Below are 21,545 nucleotides of genomic sequence, written 5' to 3' on the forward strand. Positions count from 1 at the left end.
TTACAGTTTATCAATTCTAAAGCATATTTGTGATCTCTATTCAAAATTAACAGCAGAAGGGTATTTATAATCTATTAAATGGATTGCCACCATCCTTTGAATTGCATTTATTTAGCACATTGCCATATTGCAAAGCATTTCATTTTCCAGTTATCTGTTGCCATGCTTTGATTATTATGCAAACAAATGCTACACAAGATCCCAAAATGAGATGAGCAACCGTCAGTTGTTTACCTTGGTTGAGCAAGGAGATACTTTAGTCCTTGTGTCCAGAAAGCTCCCTGTTATTTCGTAAACCATGCATAGAATCTTTAACATATGCCTAAATTGACAGGTAGAGCTTCATTTTAAAAACTTGCTCATTTTCCATCTATGGATTATATACCTTATAAATTAGAAATACAATCCAATGGAAAAATGATGATGTGCAAAATGTTTTTTTTAAAACACCAAATATAACAACCTCCATGTGTAGAGGAAAGTCAAGTTCATTCCAGTGTTGGTTTATTCTAAATTAAATGCTTAAACATTTTTTTATTCTATAATTTATATTTCCAGATTTAGTATCTGCTGAATTTATCATAATGCTACTTTCATTTTTATTCTTCAGTATAACTGTTGAGTTTTTTTCAGTTGAGTATCCATCAATTTCATCACAAGATAGGGGTAATTGTACTGCATTGTCAGTATGATTAATGTCTCTACCAGTTGGATGGCAACAACTGTAGTACAATACAAGACAAATGATCCCTAGAATTAGTGAGAACACAATGGTAAAACCAACAGGGAGACTGTAGCTTTTAACATCTATAAAATCCTTCAGAAGCCAGCAGATGGCAAGTACTGCAACAGTTTCAACAAATCTAAATACATAATAGATCGGCATAATTATTCTCGTGTTCTTATCTTTTATGTTGAAAAAGGTGAAAACTAAGATGATGGCAACCACTGCCCTGTAAATGCCTTCCTGGATCTTGGATGAACAAAACTTGGTCTTCTGCACACAGACACAGATGATCATGATCAGCCATGAAACAAACAAGTAGACAATCATAATGTTGATATTAATCGTAGTCAGAAGGGTTATGAGCAAAATTCTTGCATTTAGTGTCAATAACTTATAGAAGAAGTACAGCAAATAAGGGAATCCACAAATTAGTGTTGAGTGGTCAGGTAAAGATTTCTTTAGTGCTGCATAGTAGTCCAAAATAGCCCATGAAATGCTCATGCATGACAAAATCACAGACACATCTGCAAAAGAAAAGGAACACAGTGTCAAATATAATTCAGTATCTTTCAGAATTTCAATACTAATTATTAATATTAATAAACTGCAATCTTTCGCACTCTACAACTTGTCATTGTACATTCTGAGAAAATACAAAAATGTTTCATAGTGTGTTATCATCACTCACTATGCTTTCATCTAGCATTTAATATACTATTAAATTATTGTCAGGATGATGTTGAATTGCAGCAAGGTGAGTTAGGAATTGATGAGCAAAGTTGAGTAAGACCATTGCCACTATGGGTTTAGTTAACAACTCAAGTGAAGAATCAGATTTAATGTCACAGTATGTACAGTAAAATTTGTTAACTTTCTACAGCAGTACATAATAGAGAAAAAGCTGAATTACATTAAGTATATATTAGATAAATTAAATAAGTTGTGCAAAAAAATAGGAAATAAGAAATTAGTGAGGTAGTGGTCATGGGTTCAATGTCCATTCAGAAATCAGATGGCAAAGGGAAAGAAACTGTTCCTGAATCGTTGAGTGTGTGCCTTCAGGCTTCTTTACTTCCCTCCAGATGGCAATGAGAAGAGGACATGAGGGTGGTGGGGGTCTTTAATGATGGACACTAAGGCACTGCTCCTTGAAGATGTCCCGGATACTATGGAGGCTAGTACCCATAATACCACTGACCAATTTTACAACTCTCTGCAGTTTACTTCAATCCTGTGGCACAGCACCACCCCAACCCCCCCAATACCAGTTAGAATGGTCCCCACGGTACAGCTACAGAAATTTGGTGACATACCAACATCTCCTCAGACACCTATTGAAATATGGCCACTGTCTTGCCATTATGGCTGCAGGCGGGAAGAGAGAGTGCAGTGCGCCGCGCGTGCGCAGCCCTCCAGTGAAAAATGATATTGTATCCGCCAAATAGGGGCCATGGACAATTCTGATTTGATGGAGACAGACGTGAAAGCACAGAGGAACATCTGGAGAAATTTCTGAAATGCCTGTTCGCTGCTGTCATTACTGCATAATCGTGTATCTTCCGGAGGGAAGGCCTCAAAATCCCCGGCTTTGCCTGCTGTTGGCGACCAAGATTGAGGTTGAATCACTCCGATAAAGATGGTGCTCGGTACTCGGTGTTGGAGAGCTGATTGACGGCTCGAAGTTTTCGGACGACTCAGAGTCGGACTGTGGTCGGGCATGGCAGGGAGAGTTTTCTTCCTTCTCCCGTCTGCGTGAGATTTGGGACATTTGAGAGACTTTGAACTTTTTACTGTGCTCATGGACTGTTCTTCATCAAGTTATGGTATTGTTGCACTGTTGTAACTATATGTTATAATTATGTGTTTTTTTTTTGAGTTTTTTCCATCTTGGTCTGTCCTGTGTTTTGTGATATCACACCGGAGGAAATATTGTATCATTTCTTAATGCATGCATTACTAAATGACAATAAAAGAGGACTGTGTGTCTTCAAAATCTAATAAATATGATGGGACCAGGTTAGATCCTCAGAGGTATTGACAACCAGGGACTTGAAATTGCTCACTCTCTCCTCTTCTGCTCCCTCTATGAAAACTGGTGTGTGATTCCTCATCCTACTTTTTCTTTAGTCCACCATCAGTTCTTTGGTCTTACTGATGTTGAGTGCAACATTTTTGCTGTGACACCACTCAACTAGTTGGTATATCTCACTCCTGTATGCTCTCTCAACTCCATCTGATGTGCATCCCACCCCCCATCACCATCTGAGATTCTTCCGACAAAGGTTGTATTGTCAATAGATTTATGGATGGCATTTGAGCTGTGTGTGTCATGGGTATAGAGGAAATAGAGCAGTGTTCTAAGCACACATCCCTGAGATGTGCCGGTGTTGATTGTAAGTGAGGTGGAAATCTTATATCCAATCCACACACATTTTGAACTTCCGGTTAGGAAATCGAAGATCCAGTTACAGAGGTGGGGTACAGAGGCCCACGTTCTGGAGCTTTTCGATCAGGACTGTAGGAATGATGGTGTTCAATGCTGAAATGTAGTCAATAAACAGCATTCTGACATAGGTATTTGTATTGTCCAGATGATCCAAGGCTGCGTGGAGAGTCAGTGAGATCGTGTCGACCGTATTGCTATTTTGGCAATAGGCAAACTAAGACAGGAGTTGATTATAGACATAACCAACCTCTCAAAGCACCTTATCAGTATAGATGTGAGTGATACTGGACAATGGCCATTAAGGCAGCTCACACTGCTCTTCTTGCTTACTGGTATAATCGCTGCCTTTTTGAAGCAGGTGGGAACTTCTGACTGTAGCAATGAGAGAGTGAAAACATCTTTGAAGCACCACCAGTTGGCTGGCACATGTTTTCAGAGCCTTAGCATGTACTCCATTGGGACCTGTCACCTTGCAAGGGTTCACCCTCTTGAAAGACAGTCCGACGTCAGCCTCCGAGACAGAAATCACAGGGTCACTGGGTGCTGCAGGGATCCCCATACCGTAATTTTATCCTCCCTTTGAAGGAACTGTTTCTTAGCTCTCGAAATAGCCCTCCACAAGTCATACCTGGTTTTCATGTACAGACAGCCTTTGTCCCTAGCAGTATAAGGCTCACATCAGCAAATGCAGAGTTTCACCTCCTTAGTCAGAGTTGCACCATCAGCAAAGGAACACGTGCTGATCCATGCATAAAATATGTGACCATGAAATTCTCCAGTACATACCTGAAAGAGCATATTGAGTGGGTGGTGCGACACCAAAAGGCAAAGAAAGAAGAACAGCAAGTCACGGGTCCAGAATATCATGGAAGTGGTCAGGGGAAAGACGTTAAGGACACTGATGGTCAGGTCAGGTCAAAAATGCTGATCCACAATCAGATGAGGAAGAGGGTGGTGGTTTACAGAAACAATCAGCTGCTTTAAGATTAAGATTTAGCTATAATTGTCACATGCACAAAGTTTCAAAACAGACAGTTACAAGGATTAACCCTCAACCATAATGATCAGTTAGGCACAGAGAAAATCTGTATTCATTGACCAGTACCTTTATTGTCTCAATTAGCAAGCATATTCATTTGCAAACTAACAGTGTGCATATCCATGAGGTTTCCCTGGCCCTCCAAGAACAGTCAAAAACCCAGGGGGGAAAATAAAGGTCGATGTTCGGACTGCTTCTTTTTACATGTCAATGATTCAAAGGATGGAATTGATGGATTTCTGGCCAAGTTTGTGGACGATGAGGACATGTGGATAGGTAGGTAATTTTGAGGAAGTAGAGAAAGTTTAGAGGAGCTATAAAAGTGCTTGGAAGTAGGTACAGAGGAGTTGTCAGGGGTAAGATTTTTTTTAAACGCAGAGGTGGTGAGTGCGTGGAATGGGGTGCCAGCGACAGTGGTGGAGGCAGATACGATAGAGTCTTTTAAGAGTTTCCTGGATAAGTACATGGAGCTTAGGAAAATAGAGGATAACCCTAGGTAATTTCTAAAGTAAGTAAATGTTCGGCATAGCATCGTAGGCTGAAGGGCCTGTATTGTGCTCTAGGTCTTCTATGTTTCTATGACTTAGATTAGGAGAATGGGCAAAGAAGTGGCAGATGGAGTAGTGTCAGGAAGTGTATGGTCATGCAGTTTCATTGAAGGAATAAAAGCTTAGACTATTATCTACATATGGAGAAAATTCAAACATCCAAAATGCAAAGGGATTTGGGAGTCCTCGTGTAAGATTCGCTAAAGGTTAACTTGCAGGTTGAGTCCATGATGACGAATGTAAATGCAATGCTGGCGTTCATTTTGAGATGACTAAAATATAAAATCAAGGTTATAATGTTTAATAAGGCACTGATGAGGCTTCAGTTGAGGTACTGTGAGCAGCTTTGGCCTATCTAAGAAAGGATGTGCTGACATCGGAATGGGTTGAAAGGAGGTTCTCGAGAAGAACTCCAGGAATGAAATGCTTACCATACTGTATGTGGAATATTTGATGGCTCTGGGCCTATACTCACTGGAATTTAGAACAACAAAGGGGGAATCTCACTGAAACCTATCGAATGTTAAAAGGCCTAGATAGAGGGGATATGGAGAGGAAGTCCCCTGTAGTGGGGGAGTCTAGGACCAGAGCACAGATCCTAAGAATAGAGGGACGTCCCTTCAGAAGGGAAATGAGGAGGAATTACTTTAGCCAGACAGTGGTGAATCTGTGGTGTGGAACTTATTGTCACAGGTGGCTATGGAGGCCAGGTCATTCAGTGTAATTATGGCAGAGGTTGATAGGTTCCTGACTAGTCACGGTATGAAAGATTTTGTGGAGAAGGCAGGAGAATGGGGTTGAAAGGAATAATAAATCAGCATGATGGGATGGCAGAGCAGATGTAATGGGCAAAATTGCCTAATTCTGCTCCTGTCTTATGGTGTTGCTCCTCCATTCTGAGAGTGGCCTCGTCATTGAAGAAGAGGAAGAACATGTCAGAACAGGATTGAAGACAGGAATTAAGATGGGTAGCTACTGGCTGTTACCTCACCTGGAAGGACTGCCTGGGGCCCTGAATGATGGCAAGGGAAGAGGTGAATGGGCAGGTGTAGAATTTCTGTCATTTGCAGGGATATGTGGCAGGTGTGAGATTAGTGGGGAGGGATGACCAGACAGGCCAATCATGGAAGGAGCAATCACTGTGGAAAGTGGAGAATGGTGGGGATAAGGGAGATAAAGATTTTTTTGATCGTAGGATCCTGTTGAAGATGGCAGAAGTTGTGGAGACTCACTGGGCGGTAGATGAAAACAAGAGGAACTCTATCACTGTTAAGGCCCTGGGAAGATGGGGTGAGTGCAGATGTAAAGGAACTGGAGGAGATGCGGTTGAGGGCAGCATCAATGGTGGAGGTAGGAAAATCCCGTTCTTTGAAGGAGGACATCTCGGATGTCCTGGAAAGGAAAGCCTCATCCTGGGAACAGATGCAGCTGAGACAAAGGAACTGAGAAAAGGGAATACCATTTTACAAGAGATGTGGTGGGAAGAGGTATTGTGAAGCTATCCATGGGAATTGGAAGGTTTATAAAAGATGTCAGTAGACAGTTTGTGTCCAGAGATGGACACAGAGAGACTGAGGAAGGGGAGGAACTTGCCAGAAATGGATTGAGTGAATTTAACGGCAGGGTGGAAGTTGAAGGCAGAATAGATTAAATTGACAAGCTCAGCATGGGTGCATGAAGCAGCACCAATGGAATCATTAGTGTAGTGCAGGAAGACTTCGAGAGCATTACCAGGGAAGGCTTGGAACAGGGATTGTTCTATACAGCCGACAAAAAGGCAGGCACAGCTGGGGCACATGGTTACCCCTTGAGGCTAGAGAAAGTGGTAAGAGCAGAAGGATAAATTATTGAGGGTGAGGACCAGTTCTACAAGGTGGAGGAGGATGGTGGAGGAGGGGAACTGGTTGGGTCTTGAGCTGAGAAAGAAGCGGAGAGTTTTAAGGCCTTCTGGATGGACGATAGAAGTGTACAGGGACTGGATATCCATGGCAAAAATGAGGCGGTCAGTGACAGGGAATTAAAAGTTGCTAAGGGTGAAAGATGCTCTCAGTCACCCTATCAAGGGCAGAGCTCTTTCACCCTCTCAATGAAAGTGAGAGTGCAGAGTAGCTAATTTACTGTACTTAATCATGAAGGGATTAAAAAGGAAAAGGAAAAAGCAATGATGATAAACCATAAAACACAGGAGCAGTATTAGGCCATTCAGCCCATCGAGTCTATTCTGCCATCATGGCTGATTTATTATCCCTCTCAACCCCATTCTTCTGCCTTCTCCCCATAACCTTTGATGCCCTTACTAATCAAAAAACACAACCTCCATCTTAAATATAACCAATGACTTGGCCTTCTCAACAGTCTGTGCTAATGAATTCCACAGAGTCACCACCCTCTGAATAAACATATTCTTCCTCATCTCTGTTCTAAAGAGACATCCTTGTAATATGAGGCTGTGCCCTCAAGTCTTAGACTCCTCCACTCTAGGAACATCCTTTCCATATCCACTCTACCTAGGCCTTTCAATATGCAATAGGTTTCAATAAGATCCCCTATTATTCTTCAATGCTCCATGAGTACAGGCCAAGAGTCATCAAACACTCCTCATACATCAACCCTTTCATTCCCAGGATCATCCTTGTAAACTACCTCTGGACCCTCTCCAATGCCAGCACACCCATCCAGCCAGACTCTACCAAATAAATGATATCAGTTGCCATGAAAAAGACCTGGAGGGGATACCACTAATCCGATAATCCCCATCCACATTGTAAACTGCAATCAATCTTTGTCTTGAAGTGAATGTTTTCTGGGCAAACCCTTTTTTGAAACTGAGTCTACACTCCACATGTATTTATATCAAGAACATCTGTGACAGCTAAAAAAATTGTTGCAGAAAACTTGATTGAAATATTTAATATTACAACAAAATTACATCATTTTATTGGCCCCAGAACGGCAGTGTACTAGCCACCGTGTTGTGCCTGTATCATAAATGGAATTCTCTATAGAACAATCAGCTATGAACTGACATCAAGGACACAGAAGGACCATCAATGTTATTAGATGAGTCTCACACTAATCAGCTCCTGTGGTGGCAATGGCAATATAATTAGGGATGCCAGAGCAATTACCTAGGTCCTAATGCAGGGCACAATCTGCTGCTTGGATAACTTAAACTCTGGTCCAGATAGACCAGAAAAGCAGGATATCAGACCGATTTCACTCACTCTCCCTATGATGTTCACTTCTCTCTTCCCAGAGCTAGGGCTGTGACATATCGCCAACAGCTGTGCTTTCTGTCTGAGCTTCATAGAGATTTGCCAGGCTAATATGATGAACTGAGACCGAGGCTTTGGGCCCACTCCGGAGATACAAATTTAAGGACTCAATTTGATTCTTTCAGGTTTCTTGCTTTGTGGCTGCCTGTACGCAGACAAATCTCAAGTTGTATAATTTACACATTTTTTGATAATTAATGTACTTTGACAGGAGGTCTTTAGCCAGAGACATTCTCAAGACTGCATCAGCTGTCCTAAGACCTCTTTCTTAACTACTGACGTAATTGTGAGGATACACAGCCAACAAGGCAACTAGCAAAAGTTGGCCTATACAGAGCTAGGCTATGCCACAAATAATGAATGGAAATGCAGAGGTCCGCCAGCATTCTGTTATGTAGGGCAGGACAACTGAATATCTACTGGATGGTTCATTTCCTTCTTTATCAACAGCAGAAGCCAGTACCAAAAGCAGGCTGTATCTATCTTCATTCAGAAGCACCGAGAGGATGATTCACCTCAGCTTCATTTCATTTGATAGGAAGTAACAGCTGAGAGCAATGGATAGAGAGGAGCTGTGCCCAAGACATCATGCCATCTTTAGTCCCATAAACCTGTGCTCCAGAATCAGCCATTTAATACAGCAACATGGAAAATCGCCCAGCTATGAATTGTCCACCAAAAGCAGGGCAAATTCAATGCAAATAATTATCATGGCATTTGCCTGGGCTCACTCATTAAGAAAAAAATATTGAAAGTTTTGTTAACTAAGTGATCCAATTGCATTTATTCCACAACAACCTGTACATTCTGTTGAGGCCACATTACAGAAGCAATCCAAGTTTGTACATACAAATGATTAGAATTCCAAAGACGAGGTGACAATAACTGTTCTTGACATAAAGGCAGAATTTAAGAGGGTATGGTATTAAATAACCCAGGTAAATCGGTTAGAATTAGGAGGAAAGCTGTTCACAAGCCGAAGTTGAAAGGCTGTAGTTGAAGATCAATTATCTTAACGCAGTACATCACTGCAGGAGTTCCTCTGGGGAGTTTATTTGACCCAATCATTAATAACCTTCCTCACATGATAGGCTCAGGGATATGGATATTTACTAATGATTGCACAGTGTACAATTCCATTTGCAACTCCTCAGTAACTGCCTGCACATAGCAAGTTCTAGACATTCAGGCAGAAGCCGAGAAGTGACAGGTTAAATTTACCAATACTAACGCCAGGCTACAACCATCTTCAACAAGAGAGTGGAACCACCTACCCTTGATGTTCGATGTAACTGGCATCACTGACAACCCACCTGGGGATGGCTTTGATCAGAAACTCATCTAGACTAGACATACAAGTGACATGCCACAAGAGCAGGCTAAAGGTTAGGTATCGTATAGCAAGTGTTTCACTTCCTCAGACAAAGCTTTTCCATCTTCCACAAGGCACGAGTCAGACATGTGATGAAAATGCTCTCCAATTGCTGGGATGGGTGCTGCTCCAACAATACTGAATACATTTGTTAGGCAGTTGAACATGAGTTTCTCAGGGGTAACTCAAGTTGGTATAAATGCTGACTCTGCTACCTGTACCCATCTCCCATTAATAAAATACAAAAAGTTTGCTATTGCTCTACCTAGGCCATAAGGACAAGTCACATGCTGAGAATTGAATCCTCTCAAACATAAACTAAAACATTACTGCTTCAATTCCAGCAGCCAGAAATGGAGAGTCAGTTGCCACTCTAAGCTATATTCATTTCTTACCAAGTGCCAGAAATAAAATACACCAACAAAGAAGAACACAAAAGCTGTACTTAATTGTTAAGGTATAAAGCAAATTGGAAAATTAATTAGATATTGGTAAATTTATGGCTGCCAACATGAATCTTTTGGTGTATCAAAGGAGAACCATGAGACAGGACTGTAGAATATAGCATATGGACCAACTGTGCTTAGACCCAGGAAAATCCACTGTTTAATTCATAAACCAATTTTAAACAATAGTACATAACAGCAATAACAGGTTTAATAAAAGTAAACTTACACTGAATATTTTCTCTATCATCCGATATCAGCAGAATAAAGACCTGAAGAACAAGTTGAGGTGCTGCTTCCAAAAATGCCTCAAACAATCGTAACATGCTTAAATCTGTAGCTGAGTATATGGCAAACAAGGTGGTCTCCTCTTTTTTGAATGCTGCCTTGTATCCATATTTAAGTGCCTCTATAAACCTTTAAAAACAAGGAGGAAAACATTTTTCTAAATATAATAACAAAGTCCAAAAGTCAAAGTCAAGTTCATTGTCATAAGCACAAGTACATAAGTGCACAGGTGCAATGAAAAGCATTAAATTTTCATGCTGACAACTAATGTAATGTGCTTTACATTTAAAGGATTTGAAATAAAGAATTTAGAATCATGTCCAAAACAAAACTACCAGAGCTTCTGGATGTTACTAAAGAAAAACAGATTCTGTAATTATTCAGAATATATTATTAAATATAGGATTTGATAGATTAAGAAGGGCCCTGTAGGGCAACAGATTTTTATCATGTAAATACTGCAGGGAATCGGAATAAACAAATGAAACAGAACACATGTATGTTCCACATTCTTGCCATTAAGAACACATTAGAAAGAATGGTTCTGCTAGGTTGTTTTGGACAGGGGCGGTAGTGGGGGAGAAGCTCCCACTGCCTATTAAATGCTCCCAATGGTCTGCATCTCAAATGGCCTCTAACAATCAAGCCCAGCTCCTGGCCTTCACGTGTGGCTTAGCTGCTAAGCCTGGCAGAACCATTTCTGCTGGCAGGAGAAGGGGAAAAGGTGAGTTACTGGCACCTTAAAACCAATCATTTTGGGCTCATCGGCCATGGTTGACACCTCACCTACGAGAAGGAAAACTCTGATTTCAAACCTCTGCTGCCTTGTGGCTATACCCATTCTTGGGGAAGGCTAGAGTAAACCCAGAGGAAAAATCTGGAGCTGAAGTCTCTTAGTCAGTGCTAGCTCGAGTTCAATGCTGACTGGCAACTTCTGTGGGGTCGCTGGTGCCGAACCGTATCGGTCTCTGCTGTATCAGCTGTGCGGAGAGGGGGAGCCTGCTGCATGGGCAGCAAATTGTTCTCCATATTGTACTGCCCTGGCTTGCATATCACCTGGGCAGCTGGGATGCAACATCCATGGCTGAGCCCAGCAGAGGGCCTCAAGGACTCAAAATAAAAAGCTTAATTTGATTTTAATTACTACTTAACCGTCACATTCAGTCATCTGGTCTCAACATATCAAATACATTCCCGTTGTTCTGTCCAGACATCCACCACCTTCACAGCTAACCAAACTAATTTTGTTTTTCTTTTCCTTCTTTCCTGATGATGGGTCCTGTAATGTTACCCATTTCCCTTTCCACAAAAGTTGCCTGAGCTGATGAAGAGTTCCAGCCAGCCTGGGTGCAAGGGTGGATCGCTCCAAGTGCCGAGCCAATTTGGAGAGGTCAAGAATAGATTCTTTGGCAACAAAATCTAGGCCCAAAGCAATTCACCGTGATGAGGCCCGGGTCCTAGTGTGAGGTGTGATCTGTGTTCGGACAATTTAAACACCAGCCCAGATAGACTGGGGACTCCTCTCTCCGCAATGCTACAGCTGTGAAACTGCCCCTGGCTGCTGTGCTTCACGTCTGCGAACTTTGCAGCGATTTGCCTGGCTAATCTGATGAACTGAATCAACTTTGGCCTTACTCGGGGCTGCTCTGGGGATTGGCATCTCAGGACTCAATTTGGTTCGGAATACTGTTGTTGTTGCTCAGTTTTATTGTTTGCATGATTTTTTGTCTCTCTTTCTATGTGCACATTGGGGGTTGGTCTGATTTCAAAAACTGCGTTCTTTCAGGTTCCTTGCTTTGCAACTGCCTGTAAGCAAACAAATCAAGCTTGTGTAATTTGTACATTCTTTGAATACTTCAAATATTTCAGACACTGGATCTAGAATCTATAATTTATCTTCATTAGGAGCATACATGTCAGTATAACAACAATTCACCAACCAAGACCCTCTGATAATGGGTTATTGATAGGAAGGGAGATTGAGTGTACCAGAACCATATTCACTGGAAGTTAAACTAATGGTGATGTCAGGGAAACTTAGTTCTCTATTTCTGTTGCGATCTTTCCAATTTCCTGACAAAGTTCTGCTCATTCTTGATGTCAGATAACCAATATGACAAATTACAGACAGGGAAGAAAAGGAGGTAAAGACAGACATAAGTCTAGTGAAGGTGAAAGTTGAATTTTTCATTGCATTTTTTGATAGTTTAGTAAATGGCAAAGCGGCATCAAATTAAACCCTTCAGGTATTTTCAATGTACATTATGGTAGCTGGCATAAAAATGGTTGCAGGGTGTTAACTGGGGTTTAACTCCGTGTGTAGTCAAGTTAACATTGTCTCAAATTCATTCAGCAGATTAAATGCTTATCCTGGCAATCATTGACAGGATCCTCTTGTAGGCAAACCTAGCAGCAGCATCTCCACCAGAATTGATCCTCACCTCCTACACAACACCAGCTACTCATTCAATCTGACAGCAATATCACAATGCCCAATGCTGCAGTATCAAATGACAAACAAGATGTCATCACCCTGATGATCATGACATGCCCATGTCCTTGATCTAACCTTGAGGTTGTTACAAGGATCTACCCCTTAGTAATAATGATCAGAGAGGCATAGAGAGAATCTGTAATTGTTGCCAAGTACCTTTACTATCTCAACAGAAGCTTATTACACAACAGAACACCTCTGTGCACACCTACTTCGTTTTCCTGAGCCTCCATGAAGAGTCAAAGAATAGAAAAAGGAAATGCCAGTAAAAGGAGTCTATGCTGGCCATGCATTCCTCATGGTCCTGCTCTGATCCCCATGTGATGGTTGGTCTCTGGAGAGTTGTCTCTGCTTTGCATTCGAAGCCTTTGCATTTATACACTTTTCTTACCAGTTCAAGAGTCACATTTCAGTCTTGTTGGCCGTGGGTCATCTGAGTGACCTATATCACCTTCTTATTGGCTTTGGTCCAAGCCAGCATCCATTTATTGCCCACTTCCACAAGAGATACCTGGTAATTTATGGCTCCTTGTTCTAAATCAGTTACCAAACCAGTAAACAGCTCGAATCACTCAGACCTCATCATTCAAAAAACTGCATGTTATATCATAGCAAAGAACACCTCACAAGTAATTTTTTATTTGGAATTGATCTCTAGTCCTGCATATTTCCTGGAGCATCATTGTCTCTGCTTTAAAACACTGATTCGACCAAGCAAAGCTATTTCACAAAATGGAGGATGCAGACCAGCTTCACAAAATGGCAGCTTACATTCCTCCAATTTCATGGCAAGAACAAAGACAATTGGCTTGATTACTTCCACTGTCCTTGATTCATTTGAATTCACTGATTTGTATGTAAACTGTAGCTCTTTCTGGCCAAAGTGAAAGAAAGACTTTTGTCTATAATTATTATCCAGAGCGGATTTTTCTTTATTTATTTAGAAATACAACACAGTAACAGGCCCGTCTGCGCCAACAAGCCCGTGCTTACCAATTACACCCATGTGACTAATTAAACTAACCTGTACACCTTTGAAATATGGGAGGAAACCCACCCACACAGTCATAGGGAGAATGTGGTGAGACATTCAGTGGTAGGAATTGAACCTGTGTTGTTGGTACTGTGATAGTATTACCATTTTTGCATGTGATCCTTTGAGCTTCATGTACAATTGAATCAGAATCAGGATTATTATCACTGACATGTGTCATGAAATTTGTTTTGTAGTAGCAGCACAGTGCAAGACATAAGTTGTAATAAAAAATTAAGTAAGCCATGTGGAAAGATGAATAATGACCTATATCTGTAGGGTCCATGTACAAAACATGTTGGTCCATCAACACTGAGTGATTCAGCACAACTTTCCTAACTCTCAACAATTTCCAATCGTCAGTAATTCTGGTGAGCAGGTACTAACTGGGGACACTAAATCAACACTCTTTACAGATTTTGCAAATAACATTGGGGCCAGGCACTTGGAAACCACAGCTAACAGACTAAATGGGTCCAAGGAAAAGATCCTTAACACTGCTATTGTGATAACATATAACCATATAACAATTACAGCACGGAAACAGGCCATCTCGGCCCTTCTAGTCCATGCCGAACTCTTACTCTCACCTAGTCCCACCGACCTACACTCAGCCCATAACCCTCCATTTCTTTCCTGTCCATATATCTATCCAATTTAACTTCAAACGAAAATATCCAACCTGCGTCAACCACTTCTGCTGGAAGCTCATTGCACACAGCTACCACTCTCTGAGTAAAGAAGCTCCCCCTCATGTTACCCCTAAACTTTTGACCTTTAACTCTCTACTCATGTCCTCTTGTTTGAATCTCCCCACCTCTCAATGGAAAAAGCCTATCCACGTCAACTCTATCTATCCCCCTCATAATTTTAAACACTTCTATCAAATCCCCCCTCAACCTTCTACGCTCCAAAGGATAAAGACCTAACTTGTTCAACCTTTCTCTGTGACTTAGGAGATGAAACCCAGGCAACATTTTAGTAAATCTCCTCTGTACTCTCTCAATTTTATTGACATCTTTCCTATAATTTGGTGACCAGAACTGTACACAATACTCCAAATTTGGCCTCACCAATGCCTTATACAATTTTAACATTACATCCCAACTCCTGTACTCAATGCTCTGATTAATAAGGGCCAGCATTCCAAAAGCTTTCTTCACCACCCTATCCACTTGAGATTCCACCTTCAGGGAACTATGCACCATTATTCCCAGATCCCTCTGTTGTACAGCATTCTTTAATGTCCTATCATTTACCATGTATGTCCTATTTTGATTAGTCCTACCAAAATGTAGCACCTCACATTTTTCAGCATTAAACTCAATCTGCCATCTTTCAGGCTACTCTTCTAACTGGCCTAAATCTCTCTGCAAGCTTTGAAAACCTACTTCATTATCCACAACGCCACCTATGACATAGGTAGGAAAAGGGGAGAGGTCCTGAAAGGAGAATATAGGGAGTTAGGAAGGGAGTTGAGAAAAAGGACTGCAAAGGTAGTAATCTCGGGATTAGTAGGAATACAATGAGGTGGAGGATGAATGCGTGGCTGAGGGAATGGAGTGGGGGCAGGGATTCAAGTTTTTGGATCATTGGGACCTCTTTTGGTGCAGGTGTGACCTGTACAAAAAGGACAGGTTACACTTGAATCCTAGGGGGACCAATATCCTGGCGGGGAGATATGCGAAGGCTACTGTGGTGACTTTAAATTAGAATGGTTGGGGGGTGGGAATCAAATTGAAGAGACTAGGAGAGAGGAGGTTAGTTCACAAATAGAGAAAGCTAGTAGACAGTGTGTGAGGGAGGATAGGCAGGGGACAGAGATCGGGAGCACTCAGACCGAAGATGTAGGGGAGAAGGAAGAAAAAGATAACAAAGTTGTTTGCTCCATTAAGGATAAACAGAGAGTAAGAGGTGGACAGTTTCTTAAATGCATCTATTTTAATGCTAGGAACATTGTAAGAAAGGTGGATGAGCTTAGAGCATGGATTGATATCTGTAAATATCATGTTGTAGCTATTAGTGAAACGTGGTTGCAGGAGGGGTGTGATTGGCAACTAAGTATTCCAGGATTTTGTTGCTTCAGGTGTGATAGAATAGGAGGGGCAAGAGGGGGAGGTGTTGCGTTGCTTGTCAGAGAAAATATAACAGCGGTGCTGTGGCAGGATAAATTAGTGGACTCGTCTAGGGAGGCTATTTGGGTGGAATTGAGGAATAGGAAAGGTGTAGTGACGCTTATAGGGGTGTATTACAGACCACCTAATGGGGAACGAGAACAGGAGGAGCAAATTTGTAAGGAGATAGCAGATATTTGTAGTAAGCACAAGGTTGTGATTGTGGGAGATTTTAATTTTCCACACATACACTGGGAAGCCCATTCTGTAAAAGGGGTGGATGGTTTGGAGTTTGTCAAATGTGTGTAAGATAGTTTTTTGCAGCAATATATAGTGGTACCAACTAGAGAAGGGGCAGTGTTGGATCTCCTGTTAGGGAATGAGATAGGGCAGGTGACAGAGGTATGTGTTAGGGAGCACTTCGGGTCCAGTGATCACAATACCATTAGTTTCAATATAATTATGGAGAAGGATAGGACTGGACCCAGGGTTGAGATTTTTGATTGGAGAAAGGCTAACTTTGAGGAGATGTGAAAGGATTTAGAAGGAGTGGATTGGGACAATTTGTTTTATGGGAAGGATGTAATAGAGAAATGGAGGTCATTTAAAGGTGAAATTTTGAGGGTACAGGATCATTATGTTCCTGTTAGGTAGAAAGGAAAGGTTAAAAGTTTGAGAGAGCCATGGTCTTCAAGGGATATAGGAAACTTGGTTCAGAAAAAGAGAAGGTTCTACAATAAATATAGGCAGCTTGGAGTTGATGAGGTGCTCGAGGAATATAAAGAATGTAAAAAGAATCTTAAGAAAGAAATTAGAAAAGCTAAAAGAAGATACGAGGCTGCTTTTGCAAGTAAGGTGAAAATAAATCCAAAGGGTTTCTACAGTTATATTAATAGCGAAAGGATAGTGAGGGATAAAATTGGTCCCTTAGAGAATCAGAGTGGACAGTTATGTGTGGAGCCAAAAGAGATGGGGGAGATTTTGAACAGTTTCTTTTCTTCGGTATTCACTAAGGAGAAGGATATTGAATTGTGTAAGGTAAAGGAAACAAGAAAGGTAGTTATGGAAAGTATGACGATTAAAGAAACAGAAGTACTGGCACTTTTAAGGAATATAACAGTGAATAAGTCTCTGGGTCCGGACAAGATATTCCCTAGGACCTTGAGGGAAGTTAGTGTGGAAATACCAGGGGCTCTGACAGAAATATTTCAAATGTCATTAGAAATGGGGATGGTGCCGGAGGATTGGCGTAGTGCTCATGTGGTTCCATTGTTTAAAAAGGGTTCTAAGAGTAAACCTAGCAATTATCGGCCTGTGAGTTTGACGTCAGTGGTGGGTAAATTGATGGAAAATATTCCTAGAGATGGTATATATAATTATCTGGATAGACAGGGTCTGATTAGGAACAGTCAACATGGATTTGTGCGTGGAAGGTCATGTTTGACAAATCTTATTGAATTTTTTGATGAGGTTACTAGGAAAGTTGACATCTACACTCCCTTAGCCAGTGTTATTGTCAAACAGATTTCCATATGGGTAACAATGGCAGACATCCCACCTCTCCCGGAAGTTCCGGGAGTCTCCCGCATATCGATAGTGGTTCCCTAACGCCCGGAAATTATATACAATATCCCGGAAATAGATTTTTTTGAGAAAGAGAGGGAGAGCGAGCATCCTGATTGGTCTCTCTTCATACTAAGAGTGTTCCCATCCACCGGGCCGCGAGGGAACGATATGATTTGGCGATATGAAACGAGATGAGTCAGCGACACCTTTCCTCATTCCCTGTCACGCACTGTTGAGCTTGAACACACGTGAGATCATTACCCGCGCTTCATCCATGTCAGCGCGGGAAGGAGATCAACTCCTCGAGCTTGCTAATGACGGTGGGCTGAAAAGTATGTTTTACATAACATCTCTGCCGGCATTCTGGATCAAAGTCAAGGCTAAATATCCTGAGATAGCCATGAAAGCACTGAAAACGCTGCTTCCATTTCCAACATCATATCGCTGCGAAGCGGAGTTTTCTGCAATGAATGCAACAAAAACTAAATTGCAGAGTAGACTGGACAGAAGGAATCCCCTTCGAGTATCGCTGTCTCCCGTCACCCTTCAATGGGACCGTCTTGTTGCAGGAAAACAAGCCCAGGGCTCCCACTGATTCAGCGATATTGGTGTGTTGCAATGATTTTATATGTTCATACAAGGAAAATATGCGTTGCGTGTTTAATATCCAAACGTTACTTAAAATGTTTTGATGCTATTGACTTATAATTGACTTATCACCTATATTCCGGTTGTGATTAACACCGCCCCCTCCCCCCGGGTCGGCCGGTCCGCCAGTCCGCAAGAATGTTGTCAATATTAAACCGGTCCACGGTGCAATAAATGTTGGGGACCCCTGCTAAGTAGACCTATCACTTTTCTGTGGGCGGGCTTTACAGTCGTCCTCAAAAAATAATGGCAGTGCTGCTCGCTGCACTGTTTGCAACAGTGACTTTTCTATTGTCCATGGTGGGTTAAAATGCAAAAAACATGTTGAGGTGAGTTTAACAGGTGTCATTCGTTTATTAGCATAGCTAACGTTATTTAAACTAGCTGGCTAGCTGCTAATAACTACGCTATTGATGTCCTACGTGATGAGGCCAAATTCCCTGTAGACTTGCTTAAAGTTGTAATAGAATAAACATGATAATATAATATAAGTACCTATTTTAATGTCACATTTTCTGCATATACCCAACTTGGTTTACAGATTAGACAAAATCACTAAACAAAGTACTACATACGCACTTGAAGGCCGACGGGGGAGGGGAGGGATATGGGGTTGCGGGGGGCGGGGGTGCTACTTCCTTGATAAGGTAGTGATACCTCCCTGAAATAAGTTTTTGCAGGGTGGGATGTCTGCAATGGGGTGTGGGAGGTGTTTCTGCAATTTGTGATCATTGTCAACCATGCTGAACTACCAACAGCCAATATCATTTTCATGATGTGCTGTATGAATCCCCCGAACTGGACCTTTTCTACGTCCTTTCAAAGTGTAAAACAATGTGGTTTCCAGCTGAGTGAGTGATTTTTGCTCCGGAAAAAAATAGTGAGCCTTGATGGGCTAGGAAATTAGCAAATTGCCAATAAACCCCGCCCAATTTCACAAACTTTTCATAGTTAAGATAAAATATGCCTCCTCTCCAATTCCCAGTACAGGTAATTCCAAATTTGCCACGTTTGCCCAGTCAGCTAAACTTCCCGATCATTCGCACCAGCTAGACGAATATTATTAGAAATGGATTAAGCGAACTGGCCGAACGGGAGACAAATTTGGCGGAGTGGTACTCACCGTAGCAGCACGCCCATCTGGAAAACATGCAGTACACCGAACCACGAACAGCAGCCTCGGGCGTGCGGACCGTGACGTCCATCTGAACTGTTCTCATCATCTTTGTACCACGACCAGCTGAAACTCTGCAGGATTATAGCAGAGACAAGCATCACAGACACCACCAGAATACACCACACAATATGTCCGTCTTTAAGGTACACTGCAGCAACCCAGAGATCGGTCCCAATGTCGGTCAGGTACAGCAGAAATCCGAGTAGGGTCAGCGCAAAGCTGCACTTGTCAAAGTTTGGCTCGACTGCCATAATCCACCGTTAATCCTCCCTGCTTTCAATCTATATCCTTTCCATTTTCTATGACCCGGTTCTCAGAAATGACGCTTTAATTGATTCATCGTTAAGATTAGTTTACATTTGGGTTGGGACGAGCGTGAGCGTCAAATGACACAGGTTACTGTATTTCCAGTGTTGGGGATAAAATCTGTATGTAAACTGACGAGGAAGAGGCGAAGGATTTCAGCGTGTTGTTTCCGTGCGGTTGCTCGTTCATGTGTTTAGAAATCATCTGACATCCTTATAGAGAAGTTTTGCAACTTCTTTTTTTCTTAATTACTAATATGAAAACACTGATGGCCAGTTCCCACAGGCAAACAGTTTCCTACCTCAGTAAAAGCCCTTACAGCGACTCGAACACAAGGCATTAATTTCAGTTTCGGTGGAGGCGGTCTGCTTTCTCGACTTGGAATTACCCGGTTGCGAGAAATCTGACTCCTAGAAAGTCATACAGCACGGAAGCGAACCACTGACACCAACTCTGCATTAATTCCATTCTTTCCTCCACATCCATCACCCCGCCCAGATTCCGCCAATTACTTTCACATCAGAAGCAGTTCAGAATTGCCAATTAATCTACACATCAGCATGACTCTGAAACGCGCGGAGCCACGGGAAAAGTGCAAGTTTTAGCACTGGACGCCAAGACTGAACCTGGATGCAAGAGGCGCGAAACTTTGCGCCGTCAATTACACCAGTTTAGGGTACTGACAGTCTAGCCTCCCATTCCCTCTTCCCCAAAGGGCCCTGACGTTTAAGCAGGGCGTATCAATAATTTCCTGCACAAGTATGAACAGCGTAGGAACCCTCCCAGATAGATTCTCCAAAGATAATACAAGCGTTCCTGGCCTTTAACATTATCATAGAAAAGGATAGAATCAGGGAGGACAGGAAAATTTTTAATTGGGGAAGGGCACATTATGAGGCTATAAGGCTAAAACTTGCCGGTGTGAATTCGGATGATGTTTTTGCAGGGAAATGTACTAAGGACATGTGGTCGTTGTTGAGGTATCTCTTGCTAGATGTTAGGAATAAATTTGTAACAGTGAGGAAGATAAAGAATGGTAGGGTGAAGGAACCATGGGTGAAAAGTGAGGTGGAAAATCTGGTCAGGTGGAAGAAGGCAGCATACATGAGGTTTAGGATGCAAGGATCAGAGTGGTCTATTGAGGAATACAGGGTACAAGAAAGGAGCTTAAGAAGGGGCTGAAGAAAGCAAGAAGGGGGCATGAGAAGACCTTGGCTAGTAGGGTAAAAGAAAACCCCAAGGCATTCTTCAATTATGTGAAGAACAAAATGATGACAGGAGTGAAGGTAGGACCGATTAGAGATAAAGGTGGGAAGATGTGCCTGGAGGTTGTGGAAGTGAGCGAGGTCCTCAATGAATACTTCTCTTCAGTGTTCACCAATGAGAGGGAACTTGACGGTGAGGACAGTATGAGTGAGGTTGATGTTCTGGAGCATGTTGATATTAAGGGGGAGGAGGTGCTGGAGTTGTTAAAATATATTAGGACGGATAACTCTCCAGGGCCTGATGGAATATTCCCCAGGCTGCTCCACGAGGCGAGGGAAGAGATTGCTGAGCCTCTAGCTAGGATCTTCATGTCCTCGTTGCCCACGGTAATGGTACTGGAGGATTGGAGGGAGGCGAATGTTGTCCCCTTGTTCAAAAAGGTAGTAAGGATAGTCTGGGTAATTATAGACCAGTGAGCCTTATGTCTGTGGTGGGAAAGCTGTTGGAAAAGATTCTTAGAGATAGGATCTAAGGGCATTTAGAGAATCATGGTCTGATCAGGGACAGTCAGCATGGCTTTGTGAAGGGCAGATCGTGTTTAACAAACCTGATAGAGTTCTTTGAGGAGGTGACCAGGCATATAGATGAGGGTAGTGCAGTGGATGTGATCTACGTGGATTTTAGTAAGGCATGTGACAAGGTTCTTCAGAAAGTCAGAAGGCATGAGATCCAGGGAAGAATTGGCTCGTCTGCAGAAAGCAGAGGGTCGTGGTGGAGGGAGTACATTCGGATTGGAGCGTTGGTGACTAGTGGAGTATCACAAGGATCCGTTCTGGGCCCTCTGCTTTTCGTGATTTTTA

At 42.1% G+C, this 21,545-nt stretch overlaps 1 protein-coding gene across 1 annotated transcript; it reads right to left on the reverse strand.

Annotated features, from left to right (window-relative positions):
• Positions 1 to 514: 514 nt before the first annotated feature.
• LOC140195257 (XK-related protein 9-like) lies at positions 515 to 19,578 on the reverse strand. Its single transcript, XM_072253351.1, has 3 exons — positions 19,120 to 19,578; positions 10,083 to 10,270; positions 515 to 1,251 (listed from the first exon to the last, which is right to left on the reverse strand). The coding sequence occupies exons 1-3, from the start codon at positions 19,422 to 19,424 to the stop codon at positions 515 to 517; spliced, it is 1,230 nt and encodes a 409-aa protein (XP_072109452.1). The 5' UTR covers positions 19,425 to 19,578.
• Between the last annotated feature and the right edge of the window lie 1,967 nt (positions 19,579 to 21,545).

This window comes from Mobula birostris, chromosome 1 (genome assembly GCF_030028105.1).
Source record: "Mobula birostris isolate sMobBir1 chromosome 1, sMobBir1.hap1, whole genome shotgun sequence".
Lineage (NCBI taxonomy): Eukaryota > Metazoa > Chordata > Chondrichthyes > Myliobatiformes > Myliobatidae > Mobula > Mobula birostris.

Bases quoted from the DNA above. Each gene is read 5' to 3' on its own strand.
- LOC140195257 (XM_072253351.1), bottom strand. From the start codon at position 19,424: ATGGCAGTCGAGCCAAACTTTGACAAGTGCAGCTTTGCGCTGACCCTA. The intron at 10,271-19,119 runs GTGAGTACCACT...TTGTTTTTAAAG, and splicing joins CAGATGGGCGTGCTGCTACG to GTTTATAGAGGCACTTAAAT. The intron at 1,252-10,082 runs GTAAGTTTACTT...TTTCTTTTGCAG, and splicing joins TGATAGAGAAAATATTCAGT to ATGTGTCTGTGATTTTGTCA.